Source organism: Typha latifolia, chromosome 13 (genome assembly GCF_019914945.1).
Source record: "Typha latifolia isolate L0001 chromosome 13, TyphaL0001v2, whole genome shotgun sequence".
Lineage (NCBI taxonomy): Eukaryota > Viridiplantae > Streptophyta > Magnoliopsida > Poales > Typhaceae > Typha > Typha latifolia.
This window is the reverse complement of record NC_133098.1, coordinates 7,660,166-7,686,555: the sequence shown is the minus strand read 5'-3', so window position 1 is coordinate 7,686,555 and position 26,390 is coordinate 7,660,166. Positions and strand designations below refer to the sequence as shown.

At 39.7% G+C, this 26,390-nt stretch overlaps 2 protein-coding genes across 3 annotated transcripts; both read right to left on the bottom strand.

The window, feature by feature from the left end:
* Nucleotides 1-9,351: 9,351 nt before the first annotated feature.
* On the bottom strand, nucleotides 9,352-22,382 carry LOC140800231 (UDP-rhamnose/UDP-galactose transporter 6-like). 2 transcript variants are annotated; one of them, XM_073154907.1, is made up of 6 exons: nucleotides 22,038-22,382; nucleotides 20,000-20,205; nucleotides 12,367-12,551; nucleotides 12,081-12,281; nucleotides 10,296-10,457; nucleotides 9,352-10,090 (listed from the first exon to the last, which is right to left on the bottom strand). In XM_073154907.1, exons 2-6 carry the CDS (start codon nucleotides 20,127-20,129, stop codon nucleotides 9,761-9,763), a joined length of 1,008 nt encoding a protein of 335 aa, XP_073011008.1. In that variant the 5' UTR covers nucleotides 20,130-20,205; nucleotides 22,038-22,382; the 3' UTR covers nucleotides 9,352-9,760. The 2 variants fall into 2 exon arrangements, with proteins under 2 accessions (XP_073011008.1, XP_073011009.1); XM_073154908.1 differs by lacking the exon at nucleotides 22,038-22,382 and adding an exon at nucleotides 21,326-21,465.
* A 2,968-nt stretch (nucleotides 22,383-25,350) lies between these two features.
* On the bottom strand, nucleotides 25,351-26,149 carry LOC140800189 (uncharacterized mitochondrial protein AtMg00860-like). Its single transcript, XM_073154857.1, has 2 exons — nucleotides 25,856-26,149; nucleotides 25,351-25,725 (listed from the first exon to the last, which is right to left on the bottom strand). The coding sequence occupies exons 1-2, from the start codon at nucleotides 26,147-26,149 to the stop codon at nucleotides 25,351-25,353; spliced, it is 669 nt and encodes a 222-aa protein (XP_073010958.1).
* Nucleotides 26,150-26,390: the final 241 nt, after the last annotated feature.

The following is a 26,390-nucleotide window of genomic DNA, read 5'->3' as shown; positions in this document are numbered from 1 at the left end:
TGGAAGACCATATAACTTGATGATATGGGCAAAGTACAATTTGGCCACTTGTGACGCATCAGAGGTCTTAGCACAAGGAATAAAATAGGCCATCTTAGAGAAGCGATCCACAACCACGAGAATTGAATCATGTTTTCTAAATGTGCGAGGCAATCCCAGGACAAAATCCATACTAATGTCTTGCCACGGGTGATCAAGCACAAGTAACGGAGTGTAAAGTCCAGTGTTTTATTTTCTGTGCTTTGCTAATTGACAAGTCCTACATTGACCCACTAATTTTGTGACGTCACGTTTGAGACTTGGCCAGTAGAATTGGCACTCCACTTCCTCAATGATTTTATCACATCCAAAATGACCCAATAGGCCATCGGCATGGATCTCCCAAACAAGGAAGTCACGCACGGATATACAGGGAACACAAAGCTTGTTAGCCTTAAACAGATAACTGTCTTGGAGGGAATAACTATCCAAAGCTAAGTTCAGATCAGTTAACAAAGTGAGAATGATTTCGCCAAAGTTCGAACAAGTTGTATAATCGTCCTTCATTTTGTCAAACCCAGTGACTTTGATGCTAATGGCAGACAGAAGGTTAACCTTTCGGCTAAGCGCATCAGCCACCTTATTCTCAACCCCAGCTCTATATTTGAGTACAAAAGTGTACTCATGTAAGAACTCGATTCAATGAGCATGTCTCGAATTTAGTTTCTTTTGAGAATTTAGGAATCGAAGAGCTTCGTGGTCGGAATAAAGCACGAATTCATCCAGAAGTAAATAATGGCGCCAATAGTGTAAAGCTTGAATAACCGCATAAAATTCCTTATCGTAAGTGGAGTATTTTTGCTTAGCCTCATTTAGTTTTTCGCTAAAATAAGCAACAGGATGGTGTTCCTGGCTAAGGACACTGCCGATCCCGATGCCTGAGGCATCACATTCTACCTCGAAAGCTTTAGAAAAGTCAAGATGACGCATTACAAGCGCTATTGTCATTTTCTTCTTAATCTCCTCAAAAGCCTTATTTGCTTGTTTAAAATTATTCCATTGATCCAAAAGGTCACCAAGATAAGAAATGGCAAAAAAATTTCCTTTAATTTTTCTTTCATTTCATGCCAATGAATTATGGGAGGTTGGTTTCGTCGCACTAAAAGTTGTTCTATACTTTGCCAAAACAGTTTGGCTCGGCCAACTAGTTTCATTTGGACAAATCTAACTAGTCGGTTTTCTGGTAGATCATACCACTCAAAGAAGTGGTCCATCTCACGGAGCCAGTCAGTAAATACAGTAAGATTTAAGCGACCGTCAAAAGTTGGGGCATCCACCTTAATATTTTTTATAATTTGATTGTCATGGTTTTGAGATTCTCTAAAGGTGACATTGCCTCTAAACCCCCTGTTATTATGAAAATCAAATGTATCTTCACGATAATTTTGCATATGATGTTCTCTCTCAGGACCTCTCTCATGGTGAGGGGTAATATGGAGCCTATCGATTGGTCTCGACAATAGGAGCGGCATGCGTGGCACCCGTGTTGGACGCACCGATGTCACTCCTGGTCTAATGTTGGTCACGACCCATCTCAATAGCATCAAGGCGAGCATTTAAGTCGTCCAATCTGGTCGTAATGGTTTCAATGGACTCTTGTAAAAATCGACGAAAATCTTCTATGGTATTGGGTTCCATAACAGACTGGGATGAAGGGTGAGAGACTCTCCTACCACTATGAAGGTTCATATAAAGTGTCTCTTCCACTAAAGAAATAAATGCAATAAATGAATGATGATATGCAAGCTAAGAGATCACAATGAATAATAAGAGAGTAATAACCAGAATAACTTACAACCACTTATGAAGTTTTTAGTAAGAGCCAGTCAGACTTAGTAGAAAAATTATAAACCAGTAGTACAAGTTCCCGAGATCGAGACGGGGACTGCAGATATGTCAAGACTTTCCCTCTAACCTAGCTAGTTCTACCGTTAATATTAATTTTTTTTTTTTTGTAACAAACAAAAAGAAGTAGGTAGGCAATATCAGGCTCAAGCGCTTGTTGAAATAAAACAAATGAATTAAGCAATGTAAATAGATAGGCAATAGCAGGACAACGTGAAAAACCCCTAGACACAAGTATGTATCTATTCATTAATCCATAAAAGATGATTACAAGCCTTTATATAGGCAAAATAAAGTAAAAGATAAAAGATGAATATAGCTTTAGAAGGTGGACTAGTCATAACCCTCGTTAAGCCACGGGTGCAGCCCTTTTGTGCTTACGAGAATAAACGTGACGAAAAGTGGTGTCCCCACCATTAAGTATTAAATTCTGACATTAATTCATAGTTTTTAAAATAGATATTGTAATTTATTTGCAACAGATTAAGTTTTCTTTTTAATACATTGATCAAAGAGTTTTTATTTATTTAAACTATCTCTTACTGTATTAATTAAAGAGCAATTATAGAGACTTGTATAGGAAAAATAAAGAAGAAGAAGAAGAAGAAGAAGAAGAAGAAGAAGAAGAAGAAGAAGAAGAAGTCCATTTTTAATTTTCTTTGCACTTAGTCTTTTTCCCTCATATCCTTCTAACTTTGCCCTTTTGTCATTTAGTACCTCATTAAATATTGACGGGACACTATAAGAGAAAGAGAAATGGCCCCATACTCATCATCTTCTTTATCTTCCTCATTTTTATGTTATGAACCGGCTTTGTCCGATGCGTAATGGTTTTGGACTAGTTCAAGGACGTGACTTTTGAAGGAAAGTATGGATGATCTAGCCGTTGGATCTTGCTAAATTTTGGATATGTTGTCGCCCTTAAGAAGAGCTTTCCAACGAATCTAAGATTGCAGGGATTGATGGCTAGATCTTGAAATATCGGTCGAACAGTGGCCGAAGGTCGAATGAACCCTAGCATGTTAGCCCTCTAATGGCTAGATTCGGTGCTAGGTTGATTCCTTCGGAGTGAAGGGGGAGAAGTTGTTGTAGAAGAGGAGGATTACGAGTTAGAGGAAGTTGACCAAGGACTTGTGCGATGGAAGAAAGGAGGTGGGAGAGGGTGCTGCTAGAGCAAGAAAGAAGGAGATAAAGGCACAATGCCATTTCAATTATCAGATAAACTCCAATTAGGGTTTCCTCCACATATTTATAGAGGCTCACCCTTGAGACCCAAACAACCAAGTTAAAACCCTAACAAACCAATAAATTTTGCCGTGGTGCGTTCGAACGCGCCCGATCACATTTGAACGCGCAAATATAGTTCTCTATAGTTGCAAACGTATGCATGCGTTCGAACGAGCCCGAGGTCATTCGAACGTGCAAATCACGTTATCTGTTTTTGTAAACGTGTGTAGGCGTTCGCATGGCCCCTTCGAACGCGCGTGGTCCATTGCATTCGAACGCCTCCCAGCAAAAAGTTTTATTTCTTTTAGCAAAAATTTAACTAGATAAATAGGTTCACCCCAATGAACCCAATATTGCGAGTGGAGCCATTATGATCAAGTCGTATCACTCCACCACACTTTCGTTCACCTTGCCCTCAAGGGGTTAGATTTGGATAGCGGTCCATGAAGTCGGATTCGGGCATCCAAGTTGCCTCATCCACTATGCTTCCACACCACTCCACCAAAATCTCGGTCACCCACTCGTCCTGGACTCGAGTGCATTATCTAGCTAGGATTCGAACTGGAATACGGCTACTTGGTTTGGCTTCTAACTCGTCTAGATCAGCCCTTATTGGCTTAGGTGGAACAACTCCAATCGGTTCAGTAGGTTGAACTAGAGCCTTAAGGCTTGAGACACGAAAAAGCGAATGTATTTGTGCCTCCTCAGGTAAGTCTAGGCGGTACGCCACGGGTCCAATCCTCTTGGTCACCTGATAAGGTTCATAGAATTTTAGAGCCAACTTTTGATTAGGAATGGGTCTAACCGAGCTTTGCCGTTATGGTTGGAGCTTGATGTAGACCCAATCTCCAATTGAGAAGGACCTCTCTTAGTGCCGCTAGTCATAGACTTGCTTCATTCTGTTCTAGGCGGTTGCTAGGTGCATCTTTAGTCTCTTCAATACCTCATTACAATCTCGCAAAATTGCATCCACCTTAGTTTGGTTGGCTCGGGTTGATGACAAGTATGTGTGCAAGGTCGAAGGTGGCTAACCGTAGATGGCCTTGAACGAAGTCATGCAAACGGCCAAGTAGAAGGCCATGTTGTATGACCATTCTGTCCATGACAAATAAGACAGCTACTATCGCGGTCGCTTGCTGACAAAGCACCGCAAGTATTGCTCTGAGCATCGGTTCAGCACCTAGGATTGGTCGTTCGTTTGAAGATGATAAGCTGAACTCATATGAAAGATAGTCCCTTAGAGAGCAAAGAATTCTTGCCAAAATTGACTAGCAAATATAGGATCACGATCTAAAACAATTGACTTTGGCTTACCATACATCTTGGCCACGTCGTGCACACAAACCTCTGCAACCTTCTTCGCCATGTAGGGATATGCCAAGGCTGAAAAATGTGCATACTTGCTAAGGATGTGTCGCACTCTGAAAGAGCCTTGCTCATATAAGCCACGATTTTGCCTTCTTGCATCAAAAGAGACCCAATGCCAACTCTGGATGTGTCACACTCAATGGTGAATGGTTTGGTGAAATCTGCTAAAGTAAGGAACGAGGCTGAGCTCATCGCCTTCATGGCTTCAAATTCTTCCCTTGCTTTGTCCGTCTATGTGAATGCACTCTTCCACAGCAAGGTCATGAGGAGAGCTGCAACTTTGCCATAGTTCACCACAAACCGACAATAGTAGCTGGTTAAGCAGAGAAAGCCACGTAGCTAGTCTTGGGCAGCGACCATTCCACCATGCTTTGGATCTTCTTAGGGTTAGCTTCCATGTCATCTTTAGATATGATGTGGCCTAGGTAGTCGACCCTTTGTTGCCCCTATGAACACTTGGAGTCCTTGGCCTTCAATTTGTGTTGCCGTAATAAACCAAGTACTGTCTGAAGATGTTGCAAGTGCTCCTTCCATGTGCGGCTGTATATCAATATGTCATCAAAGAATATCAACACATATTGCCTCAAATAAGGCCTAAAGATATCATTCATTAAGTTCTGAAAGGTGGCGGGAGCATTGATAAGACCAAATGGAATAATGAGAAACTCGTAGTGCCCATCATGAGTTCTAAACGTCGTCTTGTGCACATCAGATAGTTCTACTTTGATTTGATGGTACCCTGCCCTTAAATCTAGCTTTGAGAAGTAGCATTAACCCGGCAATTCATCTAGCAACTTTTCAATCACCGGTATGGGATACTGGTTTTTGACGGTGATGGAATTGAGAACTCTATAGTCCACGCAAAATTGCCACGATCCGTCTTCATTACCCCGCTAGACAATATCTTCGACAATATATAGTGAAGAATAGGCTCTTCGATTTGGTCTTATCACCCCGCTAGACAATATCTCTTGCACCATCTTCATTATAGCCTCCTTTTCAATAAAAGGATATCGGTATGGCCTAACATTTGCTGGACCCACCCTGAGTATGATCTTGATACGACTAGTAGATGATCTTGCGTCCCAGGTGGAGGCAATCCATGTGGCTACTAGAATATATCTTCAAATTCCTGCAAAAGAGCCTTTAAGTCAACGGGTAAGTGCATTGGATTGTCCACGCCTTTAGCTCCTCGATGAGTTGCATGAGGAACCCGCGGCACTCGGGTTTTGGCAACCCTTCTAGGGACTACAATGCTCCCTTGGCTTCCTTGCTTGATGCGGCTAGTAGCTGGATCGATTGGCCTTTATGAATCAACTCCATCGCCATGGTGGTGAAGTTGAAGATGACCAGTCCAAGATCCCGAAGCCATTGCGCCCCAAGCACCAAGTCAGCTCCTCGTAGAGCCAACGGATATAGATAAATTCGGAAGACATGACCTTAAATTTGCAGCTGAACCTTGCGGCATATGCCCTCCGTTCTCAACATGGTGCCATCACCAATAGCCACATCAAAGCCGTTGGAAGGCTCCAACTCCAATCCCAAACGCCTCACCATCCGAGAATCCACAAAATTATGGGTGCTTCCTGAATCAATAAGAATTAGGACTTTATTCTTCTTGATCATACCTTCAAGCCAAAGAGTTTTCAGAGTCGACTCACCGGCGAAAGAATGAAGGGAGAGCTCAGCTAGGACATCAAGCAGGTTATCCTCTTCGGTCTGGCCACCTTCTTTCTCTTGCTGCACCTCAATATCTTCAATGGGATCATCCTCGATCATCTCCTCCATAAGCATGATGGCAGTGGGCTGTTTGGAGCATTTGTGGCCAAGTACAAAGTGCTCATCATAATAAAAGCATAGGCCCTTTGAGCGCCGATCTTCGATCTCAGCTGGTGTGAGGCATCGACCCATCATCCGTGGCTATCCCCTGAGGTTAAGGGCTGTCTGGTGGTGGGGTGGCCGATTGGGGTTTGGCCAAACCCACCCCGAACGTGCCATACTCGAGACCAGCGGTCTAGGGTTGGAGCGCGGATCGCTAGTGGACGGTGTGTCGCCTTTAACTCCCTTATCTTCTCTTCCATCATTTGAGCTGCTAAGAAGGCCTCCAACAAGGTAGTAGGATGAGTCGCCTTGACTTCTGCTTGGATATCTCGACGAAGCCCGGAGACGAAGGTGCTTTTAAGAGCAAAGTCCGACCACCCGTGGACTTGATTACTAATTCTTTCGAACTCCCCTTGATAGGCTCTTATAGAGATCTTTTGGGTTAGCTTCATCAAGGTGGCTTGGAAGTCTTCATAGTCGGAGGGTCCGAAAAGAAATGCACACAAAGCGCATCTGAGAACTCCTCCCAAGTAATGAAGGCGCACGCGTGATGTGTTGCTTGAAACCATCTCATCGCTACGTCTTTAAGGTGGAATGAGGCCAGAAGCACCTTTTGGTGGTCAGGTGTCCCTTGATAGGTGAAGAATTGCTCTGCCCTATAGATCCAGTCCAACGGATCACCCCCATTGAATTTAGCAAAATTGATCTGAACGGTTCAGGGTTGTAGCATTTGATCAAGTCCATTCTCGCATCCTCGATGAAGCGGCTCTTGTTGCTAGACCCTTAGTTGATATAGGGGCTCCTCCCACTCCTCCCATGGTTCCTCCTCTAGGTATGGGGCTATGGGAGCCCTCGGATGCAAGGGTGGCAAATCGGTGTGGCGCGCTTGCGGTTCGTCGCGTTGTTGCCATGGTGTCGCCAGGATCGATCCTTACCGGACCGATCTTGTGGTAAGGGATGATCCTCTTGTCTTCGATAATGATCACGAGGTGGAGGTCAACGATCTGGTTGGGCAGCAACCAGTGGTGGAGCCACAGAAGCCGCAACCCTGGCTAGATCTTCCTCATTGTTTCTAGGCGAGATGCCACCTTGATTAACTTCCCCACTATTAATATGCTTAGGGGTACGCCTTTGAAGATTTTGGTTCACGTCCACCAAGGTTGCCTTCATCTCTAACATTGTTTGTGCCACAAATGCCAAGGTTCGTGAGAGATCAGAGAGGCCTTCTGTTCATCCTCACAAACTTTGTGGGGATGGCGATCTTGACGGAGCCATGTGGTCCGTCTCTAAGCCTTAGTTGCTTGTTTGCTTTTCTACCTTCGATCTTATTGTAGCCATGACGGTCCGAAGATTGTTGGCTCTGATACCGATTTTTACGAATCGGCTTAGTCTGACGCATAATAGTTCTGGACTACTTTGAGGATGTGACTTTCGATGGATGATCTAGCCGTTGGATCTTGTTGAATTTTCGATATGTTGTCTCTTTTAAAGAGAGCTTTCCAATGAATCTAAGATCACAAGGTTTGGATGGCTAGATCTTGAGATATCGGTCGAATAGTGGCCAAAGGTCGAATGAACCCTAACTTGTTAGCCCTTCAATGGCTAGATAGGTGCTAGGTTAATTTATTCAGATTAAAGGGAAGAAGTTTGCTGTAGAAGAGGGGGATTAGGAGTTAGAGGAAGCCGATCAAGGACTTGGGCGATGGAAGAAAGGAGGTGCGAGAGGGCGCGAATGGCTAGAGCAAGAAAGAAGGAGATAAAACACAATGTCATTTCAATTATCAAATAAACTCCAATTATGGTTTCCTCCACATATTTATAGAGGCTCACCCTTGGGACCCAAACAACTAAGTTAAAATCTTAACAAACCAATAATTTTCGCCATGGTGCATTCAAACACGCCCGATCGCGTTCAAATGCGCAAATATAGTTCTCTGTTGTTCCCGTGGCTGTTCGAATGCACAAATCACATTCTCTATTTTTGTGAACGTGGGCGTTCGCATGAATCGTTCAAAACGCAGTCCATTGTATTCGAATGCCCTCCAGCAAAAAGCTTTATTTCTTCATGCAAAAATCCAACTAGATAAATAAACTCATCCCAATGAACCAAATGTCGCAAGTGGAGCCATTATGACCAAGTCGTATCATTCTACTACTACGTTCTTTTTTTCTATACAAGTCTATCTAATTACTCTTTAATCAATAAAGTAAAAGAATAATCAAAGATAGTGGTGAAATAATTATTAACCACTTGTATAAAAAAAAGAGAACGATTAAGGGATAAAAGAAGAAGAAAGAAAAGAAGGAACATAAAAGAAAAAAAACGGAATCAAATTAACTTTTGCAAATAAAGAACAGCTTTCCTTGCTTTTTCTATATACCGTAAAATTTACATACTTCACCATTATAATTTACATAAAAATAAATAATAATTATACAATTATGCTTTAATTATTTAACTAATTATAATTATCTTACTACTATCTCTAATAAGCTTGTACTTTATTAATTAAATAGCAATTAAAAACTTGCAGAAAAAAATAAAAAATAATTAAGAGATAAAAAAGAAGCAATAATGGCAAAAAAATAGAAGAAAAAACTATTAATAATTTTCACAAATATAATAATAACTTTCATTAATTTTTTATAAATTTTTTATACGTTACATAATTTACATACACCCGAACATATTCAAGTATAATTAATTAGATCTATTCATCATAATATATAATTGGAAAATGTACATTTCATAAAGGCAATTTTTGGTTACTGATACAGAATAACCATCCTCGTATGAGTTGTCAATTGGATAATGTGTTCAAACCTATCAGCACCGGTTACCATTAAGAAGGATTGTAATTAATAAAAAAAAAATGAACAAAAAAAATTCTTTTTTCCATATCACTAGCACTATTGAGGACAACTTTTATTAGCACATTTCCGAATATGATCAAGGTGTTGCGCAGAAAATCCAGAAAGAGGATGAGATCCTTAGACAACTATATCCAGCAGTTCACTACATGACGTCCATTTCAAATCCATAACAAGCTGTGATTAAATACTGACTATTCATTTAGAGACCAAATACATTAAAATACAATTTCTCTTATACAAATAATAAATTCACAAACTTTGAAGTCAATATAACAAATATTATTAGGTACGGGCCATGCCTAGTTTAAGGAATAAAAGCACAACATGCTGTTATTGAATGAAAATATAACATCTGATTTCTTTGTTAAGTGGCAAAATGTGAAAGTTAGTATTATAGATGTGAATGAAGAGAACTTCCAAGAGGAAATCGGCAGGCTTGCATTCCTTGAAGACTACTAAAAATTGATTGCAAAAAGATCCGAAAAGTTTCTAGCCTTTCTAGAGATCGTGAGGCAATAATAATGTGCTATCAATTATCTGGTTGTTGCATATGAAGGATGACGAGGAACCTATTAACTGGCCAAGTTTAAACCTTATCATCAATTTCTTCTTGATCTGACAGCATCCTGTGCTTCTGGGATTTGTCACTGGGGATTACATAACTTCGGCGTTCTTTTCCTCCTGGCTTTGATGATGCATTTCCATACCAGATCATACCTACTACTGCCAAGATCATTCCGAGGACTACATGAAGATTGAGGCCCTCTTTCCCAAAAAGGAAAAACCCCAGAATTAACACAAGAATGGTCTTCATATGACCAAGAACTTGAAAGGAAACCGCTGTGAATCTTCCAATACAGATGAACTGGCTAAGATTGGTTCCTACTGCAATGGTGCATGATAATACCATGAAGAACTGGAAAAAAAAGGTAAGAAAGATGAAAAAGAGTAAGGGAATTAGAACTTTTGCATCTTTGAAAGGATACAGCACCAAATGCATGCATCATCAAGAAATAGTAGCCTTGCATGATTTAGGAACACAACATATGCCAAAAGAAAGCATGATAAGAATGAAATTGCAGATTCATAAAACAGATTGACGAAAACATTAGAGGACTTACCACTGCCACTACATTGTACTCAAAAGCATCCACTCTATTGTTAGTCAGCAAAAAATCCACAAAAGGCCCTAGTATCAACAAGGATGCTGCCTGGGCAGGAGCAGTGTGACCCAACAGATTGAACGATCCAATTGAGTACTTTCTTTGAAGGTAATGAACATACTGCAGAAGTTAAACCAATAAAATACTCATAATCGAGTTCAAAAAACTATAGATGTACATATATGGAAATGACTTAATCTATTAGCAAAAGAAACGACATAACTCAAAAAGATTTGAAGTAGCATGTAGTTTACTAGGCAATGTGACAAGATAAACGATGTTCGACAGTGCTGCTTACGAAAATGTTTCCGAATGTTTATTACTCACAAATAAATAAATAACCAGTGAACCTGTAGGAGAAGCATAACTTCTCTGACTACTGAGTCATCAAATTCATACTTTAAACATGCACTTGTCGATGTAATTAAATGGACAATTTGAATGCACTAACTTGTGGAACACAAGACCCTTACATTCATGATCATGACAAAATAAGAACCATTGAAGAGAAAAGAGAAAGTACAGCTACCAAAGCTTCGAATATAAGCAGAGTATTTTAAACCTACTTGAAAGAAAAGCACATCCACTGCAGCAACATCTGGGCTAAGATCAATATACATCCAAGCTATGGTCAGACAGAACTCTACATACTTCACAATCAAAAATAGTATCCAGGTGCATGAGACTGCCACTGATTCGGGTATACAATTTTACCAACAGGTGAAACTAGAAAGAGGTGGAATCACACTAAATGACACACTCCTAGCCCCACATGACAGTCCATGGTAAACATTATCCTAGAAAACCATCTATTATAAACACTTCAGCACCTCTCGACCTCTTCCACATGCATTTGACCTCTTGCTCTGTGTACACACACCCATAATCATACATTCTCATCAGCCAAACTTTTAGGCCCAACATTTAAATCACATTTTCCCATTACTTTCCACTCAACGAAGCACATCACTTCCACCACATCAGCCAAACTTTTAGGCCCAACATTTAAATCACATTTTTCCATTACTTACCACTCAACAATGCACATCACTTCCACCAGCACTTTGTTCCTCCTCATGGGCAGATCAACCCAGCAACCATAAACTCTACCGCCATTCCACATCATGCTTGTCTTTTACCTACTCCATTCACAAGCCAATAAAATACACATGGCCAAACGAGATGTGCTGACACAAGCAGACTCATGCTGGATAAAACCCACTGTTCAGCTCTTGGATTATGTAATGTGACCTGACATGTCTACAATCTACATCTTGCCAGATCATTTGAATTTTGAAATGTCCGAACTTCCATAAGATCAAGCATGAAAAAGAATTTCTGCAAAAGCTACAGAATGAGCACATGTAAAACACACACATACAGCAATACAAAACATCCTTGGCCTAACAAATTAGTAATAAAGAACAGGTAGAAAATAATGTGCAAATGTATAATACTGAAGTTTATTTTGACCCAAAGGACAAGAAAAATTCTAGCTAAGATAAGCCAAGAAAACAATTAATAATTCACAGTACATATTGTCATGGCATGAAGTGAGACGCCCTACTTCAAAAGGAGCAGCAGCTTAGTTCCCAATAGAACTATTTGAAAAATACAGAGGTCAGTCAAGACAGACATAGAGACCCCATGCACAAAAATAGCGTATGTAAGAAAAGGACAGAAATATTGAGTTACTGACAACATACTAAGACGCACTCACTATCTGATAGGCCTAAAACTTACATATTGTTGTAAAGCAGTGCTCCAAACTGCTACTGTTGCGGCCATTAGTCCTTTACCATTCACACTGACATCAGTAACAGTACAAACTGCAACACCTACAAGAACCACCAGTATACTGAGCTTTGTGTCTCTTGAGTAACGAACCTTGTCGTATAGAACTTCTAAAAGGCACGATACAGGGATCATACACAGCTTTGCAATCTGAAAAGCAGAGTTAAAGGTATTATAATCTAGATTTAATTAAGGCCCTTCCACACAAATAAAAACACATTATTCTAGGATTAACCTGATAGAATCCCACAGAGTTCCACATCAAGCTCACATTCATGCCAACAATTGATAAATTTGCAAAAAACACAAACTTTATAAGTTCTGACAGTGGTAAATGGGTCGGCTGGATATATCCTAGCCATCTTAGGACTAACGTCATTAGAGTTGTAGTAGCGAAGTGCAAGCCTGTCAATGTGGTAGCTGCAGCACATAACCATAGAAAATGGAATCAGAAGCATCATAGGGAGAAGAATCCATTTGTTAGAATATCAACATCCTACTATTCTACTATTCTTCTTATTAGATAAATCCAAATCTAATTTTGAAAGAAGAGATGTTCAGATTTATGATCATTTATCCAAATATTACTTGTTCTCAAATTCTGCAGAACAATTCTATAAAACTGATAAAGCAAGTATAGAAGGATGAAATAAGGATATCTTCAGCATTAAGGAGCTGGATTATCTTCCATAATGCATAAAGAACCAGAGTCAATTTAAGGCTTTGACAGATAACCTCACTGCAGTACAGAAAATAGTTAAAAATCAGTTCACAAGAGTACAAAGCTAGCATAAAGTACATGGCAGACATTGTACACTAAGTGTAACACAAATTCCAAGCCATGATTTTCCTGTAGTGATTAGTTCTTTTTATAATATTTCATATTAGTATTCTTGAGAGCAATGTGTACAAAGAATAGTGGCTGTGCTTTTTTTTTCTTTTGAAGGTTTTCTCAAAAGAAAATAGATGATAGGCATGAGTGTATTTGATATTTGATAGGGAGAGGTTTGTCAAGAATCTTCCAGCTGTCATATTGTAAGTCGGAAAACCTACTTCAAATGACTAGCTGGCCATCCAGCTCTCATGTCTAGTTAGGACTGTGAAATGCACAATAAAGAACAACTTGATTTTCATGGTTTAGTGGCGTGGATGGTGAAAGACACAAGATGAGACATCCTACCTTCGTTATTAGGATAATGGAAGAGTCACATAAAGTTTGACTGGAATGAATAAGATATCAGCTAATTCTTGACCAATCCTCACAGAGCATCTCCTAGTTTATAAAATTGTTATGCAGATTCTTTAAGACCCAAATATCTTTCAGGTCCAGAAGGCTTGAGCCATTCAGTATTCAGAAAATGTTTACATGCCCATTTGGCGGCATTTGACTTGACTGTGTTCCTTCTCAAGGATTGTCATGCTGGCCACCAATCGGCACACATCATACTACCACATCCATACCCTATTGGTTTATGTCACTGAGGCATACAAAAGATATTCCCTATGCCACTAGGTACTGAGTTGATTTGAGCAAGATTAAGGAAAACTCAACCAAATTAAAATCATTAGTTAAATTTCACCAATAAATACAAAAGTGGCATTTTTTCACCAAATTTTTACTCAAATACCTATTTAAAAGGCTTTGGTTGCTTTGTTTTCGATCCAGCTCTATGCCAGAGAACAAAAGTGTATTCTTGTCAGAATTCAATCCAAACACCAAGCTTAGCATTAAGCTTTTTCTAAGAACTGAGATATCGAGGAGCTTCATGGTCAGAGTATAGCATGACTTCATATGGAAGCAAATAATGGTACCAATAACGCAAAGCTAAATAAACACATAGAATTCTTTGTCAACAGTGGAATACTTTTGTTTGACTTCATTTAGCTACTCGTTAATATAGATAACAAAATGACGTTCTCATCTAAGGATGCCATCTATTCCAATCCCAAAGGCATCACATACCACCTTGAATACCTTAGAAAAGTCGAGAAGGTGCATCATAGGGGCTTCTATCATCAAAGGGGCTTTTAAAGGACGCGGTGTTATGTGAAAGTGCATCGCATACCACCACGTCCATTAGAAGTCACCATTCTGAGGCAGTCAGTAATTAGAGACATAATTGTGCTGAATTAGTAGATAAAACATTGAGAAAAAGTATCAAGCCTATGAGAACTGCAAACCTCATGAATGTTTGGCACCTCAGGCTAATCAACAATTGCCTTAATATGATGCAGAACAACGTCTTGATTGTAAAGTTTAGAAGAAAAAATAGGAAGAAATAATCAAACCCGTGGAATCCACTAATCGGGGTGTCAGAATCCACCGATGTTGGAATCCACCAACAAACACTCAATAGTCAAAAGCTCTCAAAAATATTCATTAACTTATAAAAGATGATTATAAGCCTTTACATAGGCAAAATAAAGTAAAAGACAAAATACGAAAATAGCCCTAAAAGGTGAACTAGTCACAACCTTCATTAAGCCAAAGGGCCACGGGTGTAGCCCTTTTGTGCTTACGAGAATAAACGTGATGAAAAGTAGTGTCCCCACCAACTCTCCCGGGGTGGAAGAAACTCGACCCAGTCGAGTGGCTCTGATAGTACTCCAAAATGTCAGGGTCAAGCTGCTGTAACTCCTCGCAAGTGATCCATGTACAATCAGACTCTGGTCGCCCATGCCATCGAACGAGAAAACGATGAACCCCTCCTTCTGTAGTAGATGTTATTTGATCATCTAAAATAGCATCTATCTTTTTTTGTGATGTGGATGGGAAAGGAGAAGTGGTAGGTGGCACAGCAGAGTTGTCTGAAAGGGTAGTAGATGTAGCATAGGGTTCGATAGGGATATACATAGATGGATGGTAGGCTGTTAGATCCTCAATATTAAAAGTACAACTAATGCCATAATCAAGGGGAATATCAATGAAATAAGCATTAGCACCGACACATTTCAGAACTTGGAAAGGTCCTGCACTATGGGCATGCAACTTCCTAACAGCTCCCGAAAGGAATCGTTCGGGTCTAAGACGAATCATAACATGATCTCCAACATCAAACTCCTTGACACGTTTGTACAAGTCGGCATGTATTTTATACTAGTGATTACTCGCCTCAATTTGCTTAGTGATCTCTTGATGCAAAGAATGAACATGATATGCAAATGCTTCAGCAGACTCAGAGACTCTAGAATGAGATGATATAGGCAACAGATCTAGAGGTTTGTGTGCTTTAAAACCATGATCAACTTCAAATAGGCTCATGCCAATAGACTTATTAATGGAGTTATTATATGCAAATTGGGCTATAGAAACAAGAATGGCATCCCAATTTTTGTTATGATTACCCACGAGACAGCGCAAAAGATTTCCAAGACTACGATTAACGACCTCGGTTTGACCATCGGTTTAAGGATGATAGGCAGTAGAAAATTTTAATTTTGTGCCAACCATGTGCCATAAGGTTTTCCAAAAATAGCTCATAAAGCGAACATCCCGGTGAAAAACAATAGTTTTTGGAAGACTATATAACTTGACGATATGGGCAAAGTACAATTTGGCCACTTATGACGCATCAGAGGTCTTAGCACAAGGAATAAAATGGGCCATCTTAGAGAAGCGATCCACAACCATGAGGATTGAATCATGCTTTCTAAATGTGCGAGGCAATCCCAGGACAAAATCCATACTAACATCCTGCCACGGGTGATCAGGCACAGGTAACGAAGTGTAAAGTCCAGTGTTTTGTTTTCTGTGCTTTGCTAACTGACAAGTCCTATATTGACCAACTAATTTTGTGACGTCACGTTTGAGACTTGGCCAGTAGAATTGGCACTCCACTTCCTCAATGGTTTTATCACGTCCAAAATGACCCGATAGGCCAGCGGTATGGATCTCCCAAACAAGGAAGTCACGCACGGACGTACAAGGAACACAAAGCTTGTTAGCCTTAAACAGGTAACCGTCTTGGAGAAAATAATTGTCCAAAGCTAAGTTCGGATCAGTCAGCAAAGTGAGAACGATTTGGCCAAAGTCCGGACAAGTTGTATACTCTCCCTTCATTTTGTCAAACCTAGTGACTTTGATACTAATGGCAGACAGAAGGTTAACCCTTCGGCTAAGCGCATCAGCCGCCTTATTCTCAACCCTAGCTCTATGTTTGAGTACAAAAGTGTACTCCCGTAATAACTCGATCCAACGAGCATGACTCGAATTTAGTTTCTTCTGAGAATTTAGGAATCGAAGAGCTTCGTGGTCGGAATAAAGCTTAGTTGTGATTATCTCCTTGTGTGGAGATTTGGTGATGGTAATGGTTTATTATTTTCCTCCTTGAGGGTGATCTCCTCACGTAACTCGGATCCGGATCCTAATGTTATTGGGCGACAGATCTCGTAGTGATCTAGTGTTCGTGGAGCGATTGATCTGACGAAGAAAAGATGAGGCACTGCGTAGAATCCAGGCGGTGGAGTGTCCATAAACTAGGAAACGATCTGCTCTGATACCAAAGCTGATGCAGGACAACGTCTTGATTGTAAAGTTGAGAAGAAAAAGTAGGGAGAAATAATCAAACCTGTGGAATCCACCAATCGGGGTGTCGGAATCCACCAACAAACACTCAATAGTCAAAAGCTCTCAAAAATATTCATTAACTCATAAAAGATGATTACAAGCCTTTATATAGGCAAAATAAAGTAAAAGACAAAAGACGAAAATAGCCCTAGAAGGTGACTAGTCACAACCCTCGTTAAGCCAAAGGGCCACGTGTGCGGCCCTTTTGTGCTTACGAGAATAAACGTGATGAAAAGTGATGTCCCCACCATGATATTTTGGGAATCAATGCAGACTTCTTCAGACAGTACCAGCAATCCTAAAAAAATGACTCGATCAACAAGGAATGAGCACTTTCCTATTAGCACAAAGGTTTGCAGTACGAAGAGGCAAACTAGCTGCAAATGATACAACATTCATGGTGCGAGTGCTTGAGCGAAGAATAAGTGAGGAAGTGCATGGTACACATGAGGAAGTGGATGACAAGACATCTTTGTCAGCCATATCATATGTGAGTGTGGTTGGCGGCTTGGAGGGCATACCAAGAGAGGAGATTCAATGATTACATTCAGGTGAGGATAGATTGTCTGTAAACTAAGATCTTCGACAAAGTGGTCAAGGATGATCAAATGATGAACAGTAAGATCTTCAACTATGATGCCAATTCGATGTAGAACAATATTCAATAAACAATAGTAACTAAACTTGTAGAATCAACCAACAAAAGAAAATGTGAAGAATGTCTCAAATAACAATCATCCTTTAGCAAAACATTCCAAGCCTTTACGTAGGCAATACTAAAAAGGAAGACAAATTAAAATATCCCTACCAAGAAAGACCAAAATACCCAATAAATAAAAAAAACATGAAAAGAAACTCTCTCATAATCTATCACCCAATCAAAACGTCATTGGGTGAACTGTCCTCCAGTGCCTTCTACTATATGTGTCTGATTGATGATCCAAAATTTGTGTTCGCACAACAATTTTACCTTCATGACACTTATATGCCTTTGCAATGACTTATATTCCTTTTTCTACACAAAATTGGATGTTTTATACACAATATCTAGGACTAAAAAGCCTTCATTTAACTATTAAAAGCTATTGTATGTTTTGAAAAGGAAAAAATATCTATTTTAAGGGATACTGTAGTTGTGCTTGCATGCCAACAAATGCCAAGGTGTGCCTATACTTGCTGCAGGAAAATGAGTTATATGAGCAAAGGTTAGCATGCCTCATGCCACTAGCACAATATGTCTTGCTTCGATATTATCTCTTCCTTCAATTTAATTAAGGAGGGTTCCACTCAAGCATCCTCCATACTAGATCATCATTATGAAACATGAAACATTTATTACAAGGCAAGCCTTGCATACTAGTTTTCATTTTCCATTGTTGTAGGTCTTTATTGTTTGGGCCTATTGTCAAGGTTTCTTATAAAAGAAAGGTAGGTGGAAAACTAAAAAAAATATAGTTAACTTTCATCAATTGGATGAATAATAGCCTAATATCTAGAATCAGCTAAAACTATGAGAAGAAGAAAATTGCGAGACCAAGTCACCAACTAAGAAAACTAGAGTCAAGTAAACTTGCATTTATGCCCAAGTAAGTGCTGGCCTATGGATATAAATATGTGAGCGCCAAAGAATTTGTACAAGAATCCAAAGCTAAAGGGAGATGAATGAAAGAAAAAGAAAAAATTGAATAAGATTATTACTGATTTTATCTACTATTGAGTTGGGATTTGGGAACTTATTCTTGCATGTAGTTATTACAATAGTTTTGTGCAACATTATATAATCTATAAATACTTGTGTGACAATATTGTAAAAGTGACTAGTAAAATATTTCAAGATTAAAAAAAAAACACAAGTATCAAGGGCATCAACTCGATCAATATCCATTACCCATTTTTCTAGTAGGGAACAATGCCCTAATATGATTTAACAGAAAAAAGAGAAAGGACATGGAATGGCTCTATACAATGAGGGATATAAGAAATAGAAGTCAAGATAGGCAGCAAAAAGAAGAGGTGGAAGGCAGGATTGAAAAACCAGAGGAGATGAAAAGTAAGAAAACAAAAAAGTTGAGAAAGAGCTTATGAGAATAGATGATGGGCCTATAGATGATAAAATATACCAATAAGGAAAAAGATAAAAAGGTACCTAGATACAACCTCAACTAGAAAACATACTATCTCTGTGAATCTCCTTTTTTACCTCCAAGTACCCTTTCCATATTTAACTTGGCTAGATATATAGAAAAGATAAAAGATAACTTATCAAGCCATGGGGGAGAGGAGATCAAACTCACCTAGCTGTAGCGGAAAGAAGATTAACCCACTTGTCTTGTGAAGAAAAAAGAAAGCCCACCTAAATTGTGAGGGATAAAGATAACGTGCAATCCACCACAAAAGAGATAAGAGAGGAGGAGAAGATGGAAGAGAAGATAGAGAAGGGGGAAAGGGATAAACATAGAATCCTACGAAAGAATATTTTCAATTGTTCATTATCTTTCTCTTCATTATAGGAATTTTCATCACCTCTCTATATAGACTTATAGAAATAAGGAGATTACATCAAATCACAACTTGAACTTATCTGGATCTTTCCCAATCTAATTTATAACCAAACGGATTGTTTAAAATTAAAAATCAACCAAAACTTAAGAAAACTGATCTAAAAACAAAATAACAATTAAATCTTCTACATTTTAGGAGTTTAACCAAATATGACATTCTAAGAACAAATCTAAATTTTAGCACAAAAACAAAATACAACCAAAAATAAAAATAAAAGAAAATTCAATTCTCATCAATAGTGAGAAGGATTTACAGTTTTACACAATATAGTAATAACAAGTTTTGTTTTCTCCGGTGTTAATTATATAGTGGTTCAACTTTCCACTCATTTCCAATTCCAAGAAATGGTAAACCTAAAGAACTTTCGCTGTTGTTATCTGTATCATGTGAAAATATAATTATATTTCATTTATATAAAACAAGAAATCAACAAAAATGTACATCACACCAAAAAGAATGATACATCATGTAATAACAAAAATCTATAAATGGAGAAATATTACTGCAAATGTATAATTAACTATTAAGAACTAAAAGTATCAGATTCTCAATGGGATCGAGTAAATTTCAATGCAGTTCCATGAAGAAACACTTAAAATATAAGAACCTTTTAAAACTAATACAGAGAAAATTGTGGATGCAATTTCTGCTGAATGACTACAATTCTGAAGTAATATATCCTTGCATGATGGATTAAATAGGGAAGCAGAAGGGTCAGGAAGCCTAATAAATAGCTTACCAAAACTAAAGCCATGTGTAGCCATTAAGGCCTTGTTCACCATGATGATTCCAACAGAAGTCACAACATTGAACATCCATGCACCAGCATCTGACGCTGCTTTCTTATCTATATTACTTGCTGGTGCCATTGTTTTCCACCTGCTATTTAACCTCAACTATTCTACAGAATTCCACAATTCAGCTTCCAGATCATTGCAAATGCTCCTATATCAAAATTCACAATTAAAACTATGACCATGAAATGCCAATCCCCTAGAATACATAGTGCAGTGGGAACTGGGAACATGCACTAAACAAAATTATTATGGAAGTGCAAAGTAATCATGAAGATAAATGGCTAGAGAAACAATTGGGCCAGCAATAGATTAACAACATAAACCGAAGGTAGCAAGAAGCATATCAGCAATGATGCAAATTAGTAGAATATAACATATAAACCTTTAGGCATTTATATCACCCAAATTATTAGGAGAATGATGCTGAACTTTATCTTTAGCTAAGTTAAGAGAGTCGGATTACTTGGGATAGGTAATATAAATACGGGCATCCTCGGGGCCATATGATGTCCTAGGGAGTGCGGACTCCTAGGATTACCAGGGTTAAAATATAAGAGAATTCATAGATATTTAACAGATTTTAAAGTCCTTTGGCTTATCTTTTCCCTCTTTTTTGCCCAATTTCTCTTCTGTAGCAACATTTAGCTATATTCCTACAAATGATCTTGTCCCATTAGTAATTCCGTACAAGTTCGTTGCTTGGTGGGAAGCTGTTGAAGTCTTTAATAGTGCCTAAAATATTAGATTATTGGCTCGTGATGAAAAAAATCAAATCAAATCACATTCACCCTATTGTAGTTCTTGTAAATCTGGCCTGAGGTCTCTAATCTTTTCTCATTTCCTTCCATGAGAAGTCTCTGCCATATACCCTAATCAGCATGGAAGACAAAAGTCAACTTGATAACTCATCAACCCAAGATTAGATTGTAAAATTTCCACTACGATGTGAGGTTCAGATGAAAAGCAATTTCTAAATCTAGTATTGACAACTCTGAAGTGCAAGATCTGAACAGATAATCATCTGAACAGAAACATGTGTAATCAACTACTGACTAGTGTAGTGCGAGAACCAATTGTTGGCCAGTCGACAGAGGAAGGATACATGTTTCTAATCAAATAATGATACAGTGAAAGTAGATTCAGTGACCCTCAATTTTGGCACTAATCAAATAATTAACTTTATCTTGGGTTCTAAATAAAATTCTCATGCAATGCCATGTGGTAATGTAAGATTTCAATATGAAATTCGTAACTACTATGATATTCACCTTTGTGCTCCAATCATTAGAACTTGGAAAGAGAAATCAATTAAAAGTCCTGGTTTAAGTATCTTCTGCAAATATCAATAGGGAGAAAATAGATCGAATAGTGCTCAACTCATGTCTAATTCCATATTTTTATTCCAGATGTGGATTCAGATATGGATATTGGACGGATAGCAAAATTTAAAATCATATCCTATGGATACGAATCGATTCTTAAACGGATACGGATCGATTAACGGATACGGATCGGATCATACATGAATTATGAATTTTCTTTTCAACACAATTAACACAAAATACTATTAGGAATTTCTAGGGCTGCAAAGGTGGTTGCTAAGGTGGTTACTCTTATTGATATTGGGTATTAATTTGTAGGTAAAATCAAGCTCATACGAAAGGACTGCAGTGGCTCTTATAGGGCTGCAGCAGAATTCTTGCAGCAGGACAGATCATCGTTGACATGAAAAAGAGGCCAGGTAAGGTTTTAGATTTTCAAATCTGAATGGATTCAGATCTCAAACAATTTAATGACAAATCAATCTAGATTTACCTCTGCAGGAATAGGATATAAAGCCAAAGTTGGGCTTGGAATGGGATTGTTTTTCAGACACAATGGCAGCAGTAGCAAAAACAGCAAAGAAGAACAAATAGGAGAAAAAGAGAAAAGGATAAAGCAGAACTAATAAGTAGGTGGAGAAAGGTATATCAATCTCACTCTAGCTAGCATGAATCACACCGCAGGTTATGTTTTATATCTATTGATGGTCCACGCAATGGCGGCGAAGCTTGGTGACGGCGGAGAGGCTATGGCGGTGGATCTTGGTGACGGAGCTCGAGGAGATAAGAGCCGGAACTTGAAGACAGCGAGCTCGAGGAGGGAGGATGGGAAGCTTGGTGATGGCAGAGAGGTGATGGCGGTGGAGGACGAGATGAAGACGGCAACGATAGGGTGGTGTGTTGGGTGGGATTTCGATGGTGGCTGGCTAGAGATTGTGTTTCGACGAGAGTAAGGAGGTGGAGAGAGAGGAAAGGTAAGGGTAGAGTTTAGATTAACGGGTCCGATTTAGGTTTTTAGCGGATAGGATATATATAATATAAGTATATTATTTAAAATTTATAAAGGCAACGAATATAGGGTTATTTGCACCGAAAACCCACGTGATTTTCAATTTGGTAGCCCAGGGTCATTTTCTATCTTTCTTGCACTTAAGGCTTTTTTCATACTTTTCTTCCAACTTTGCCCTTCTCGTACTTGAGTATTGCATTAAATGCTATAGATAAAGTAGACAGAGAAATCAATATTTTTTACGTTAAGTTGATTGACTGGATATTGTAGGAACGGATTGAGCTGCTTCTTCCTCTTCTTCTTCTTCTTCTTCTTCTTCTTCTTCTTCTTCTTCTAATTTGTGCATTTGAAAACCTATCTTCATTATATGCATAAGAATGGAATATCATTCAGATCGTAATGTGAGAATTTTGTTTCACTATAATAGTGCTATTATTTTGGACGATAAGAAGAGATTTTTACACTATGGGGGCGGTTGTATCGTTCACAGAAGTATAAGCAGACAATGTAGTTTGTTAGATTTGAAGTCGAAGTTCTCCGAAGTAATGTGAATCTCTCTAGATGAGTTTGAAGTCTTTTTCAAGTACCTATTTGTTACGAACCAGTCCGATCCGCAACGATTCTGAAACTTATATCCTAGCTTGATAGCCTTCCAATGGCTATATGGATGCTAGGGTTAGTTTGTGGTGTGAAATGGGAGAAGTTGTTATGGAAGAGGAAGCTTAGAGTCTGAAAAAAGCTGACTAAAGACTTGGGCGGTGGAAGAAGAGAGATGGGAGAGAGCGTCAATGGCTAGAATCAAGAGAGAAGGAGATGAGGCTAAAGCCAATTCTAATCCAGATAAAAAATCTCAACTAGGGTTTCCTCCACATATATATAGAGGCTCATCCTAAGGACTCCATAATTAACATAAAAACACTCAAAACAACCCTAACAATCCCTAACTTAACCACACTTTCACCGCGATGCATTCGAACGTGCCCGATTGCGTTCGAATGCGGAATTTCCGTTCTCTGTCGATGCAAATGTGATGCAGGCATTCGAACCACCCTGTTCGAATGTGGTCCTTGCATTCGAATGTGCCCTGGCAAAAATAGATTTTATTGATTCTACTTACTCAACTAGATGAATAGGCTCATTCCCATGAATCCAATGTCATGCGTGGAACCAATATGGATCAAATCGTATCACTCCACCATGTTTCCGTGCACCTTGGCCTCAAGGTGTCAGCTCAAGGTAACGGTCCATGAAGTCAGCTTTAGGCATCCATGTCGCCTCCTCCACTGGGCGTCCTTGCCACTCCACCAAAATCTCAATCATCCACTCGTCTTGAACTCGAGTGCGTCGGCGAACTAGGATATGAACTAGAGTAGGGGTACTTGGTTCGGATTCAGACTCTTCGGCCTCCGTCGTCGTTGGTTTAGGTGGAACTCCTCCAATGGGCTTGGTAGGGGGAACTTGAGCCTTGAGATTCGAAACATGAAATACTGGGTGTATCCGTGCCTCCTCCGGTAAGTCAAGGCAATAGGCTACCAGTCCAATCCTCTCGATCACTTGGTATGGTCCATAAAATTTTGGAGCTAACTTCTGATTGGGAATTGGTCTAACCAAGCTTTGCCGATATGGTTGGAGCTTGATGAAGACCCAATTCCCAATCAAGAAGGACCTTTCTTAGTGCCTCCGGTCATAAACTTGCTTCATCCTATTTTGGGCCGCTGCCAAGTGTATTTTGAGTCTCCTCAACGCCTCATCACAGTCTCTCAAAATAGCATCTACCTCGATTTGCTTCGTTCGAGTTGATGGCAAGTATGTCTGGAAGGTAAGAGGGGGCTATCCATAAACGACCTCAAATGGAGTCATGCCAATGGCTGAATGAAAAGCTGTATTGTATGACCATTCCACCCATGGCAAATAAGATATCTACCGTCGTGGTCGCTCGCCCGTCCGTCTGAGGATGATAGGCTGAACTCATCCGAAAGGTAGTCCCTTGGAGTACAAAGAATTCCTGCTAAAATTAACTCACAAATATAGGATCATGATCTGAAACAATTAATTTTGGCATACCATGCATCTTAGCCATGTTGTGCACATAGACCTCAACCACCCTTTTTGTCATGTAAGGATGCGCTAAAGCTGAAAAATGCGCATACTTACTGAGGTGATCAACCACCACTAATATAATAGAATGTTCCTTGGCCTTGGGTAGGCCCTCAATGAAATCCATGGCGACATCCTCCCAAACTTTGGACGGAATGGGAAGCGGTTGAAGTAATCCAGTAGGTTTGGCCAACTCCGTCTTTGTCCTTTGGCACACTTCACAACCTTTGTCCTTTGGCACATCCTTCTTCATCCCAACCCATATGCAACTCTGACTCAACTTTTTGTAGGTGCATAACACCCCTTTATGTCCAGCCATAGGAGAGTCATGGAAGTGGCACATCAACTCCAAGCGCAATTGACGGTCAATTGGAACAATGATCTTCCTCTTGTCTAACAAGAGTCCATCCCTCATCAACACCCCTTATTTACAATTAGGATCTGCAGCAAAGTCGTCCATCATCTTCTTGGCTTCTGGATCATTCTTGTAGGCCTCTCGCAGCTATTAGAAAAAGGGAAAAACCGGTACTGAAATGGCTGCTAACTCGACTGGGTTCGGGCACCTGGATAAGGCATCAACAGTGCTGTTTTTAGTCTCCATTTTGTACACGACCTCATAGTCATATCTAACAGCTTAGACACCCACCTTTGTTGGGCTGGTGTGTGAATGCGCTGCCTAAGAAAATATGGTAAACTCCTTTGATTTGTGCGGATCGTGAAGCACCGCCCTATGAGATAAGGCCTCATTTTGGTGATAGCATGGATGATAGCGAGCATCTCTCTTTCATAGGTCGATAGCAGCTGTGAACGCTCGGAAAGAGCCTTGCTCATGTAGGCTCAATGGTGAACGGTTTGGTAAAATCTGCTAAGGCAAGGACCGAGGCTGAGACCATTGCCTTTTCAAGGCTTCAAATGCTTCCCTGGCTTTGTCCGTCCATGAGAATGCCCCCTTTCGTAGCAAGGCCGTGAGGGGAGCTGCCACCTTGCTGTAGTTCGCTACAAATCGGCGATAGTAGCCGGTTAAACCAAGTAAACCACACAGTTCCTTAGTAGTCTTGGGCAACGGCCAATCCACCATGTTTTGGATCTTGTTAGGGTCTACTTCCACTCCATCTTTTGTTATAATGTGACCCAAGTAGTCGACCCTTTGCTGCCCCCATGAACACTTGGAGTCCTTTGCTTTTAGCTCGTGTTGCCGAAGTAGTCCAAGAATCGTCCTAAGATGTCCCAAATGTTCCTCCTATGTGTGGATGTATATCAATATATCATCAAAGAATATCAGCACGTATTGCCTTAGGTGGGGCCTAAATATATCATTCATCAAGCTCTGGAAAAGTGGCTAGGGCGTTGGTAAGACCGAAAGGCATGACCAAGAACTCATAGTGTCCATCATGAGTTCTAAACACCGTCTTGTGCACGTCGGATGGTTCGACTCTGATTTGATGGTATCCAGCCCTCAAATCCAACTTCAAAAAATAACATGCTCTAGCTAGTTCATCCAACAACTCTTCAATCACCGGAATAGGATACCGATCCTTGACGGTGATGGAATTAAGAGCTCGATAGTCCACATAGAACCGCCATGACCCGTCCTTCTTCCGCACAAGTAAGACCGGTGAAGAATAAGAGCTTCTACTTGGCCTTATCACCCCACTGGACAACATCTCCTGGACTATCTTTGATATAGCCTCCTTTTGGATGAATAGGTATCAGTATGGCCTCACATTGGCTAGACCCACCCTTGGTAAGATCTCGATGTGATGGACTTGCACTCTAGGTGGTGGTAGTCCATGGGGTTGCTAGAACACATCTTCGAATTCCTACAAAATAGCCTTTAAGTCAGCGAGTAAGGGTGTTGAATTCTTCATGTTTTGGGTCCCCTCGATGAGTTGCATGAGGAACTCG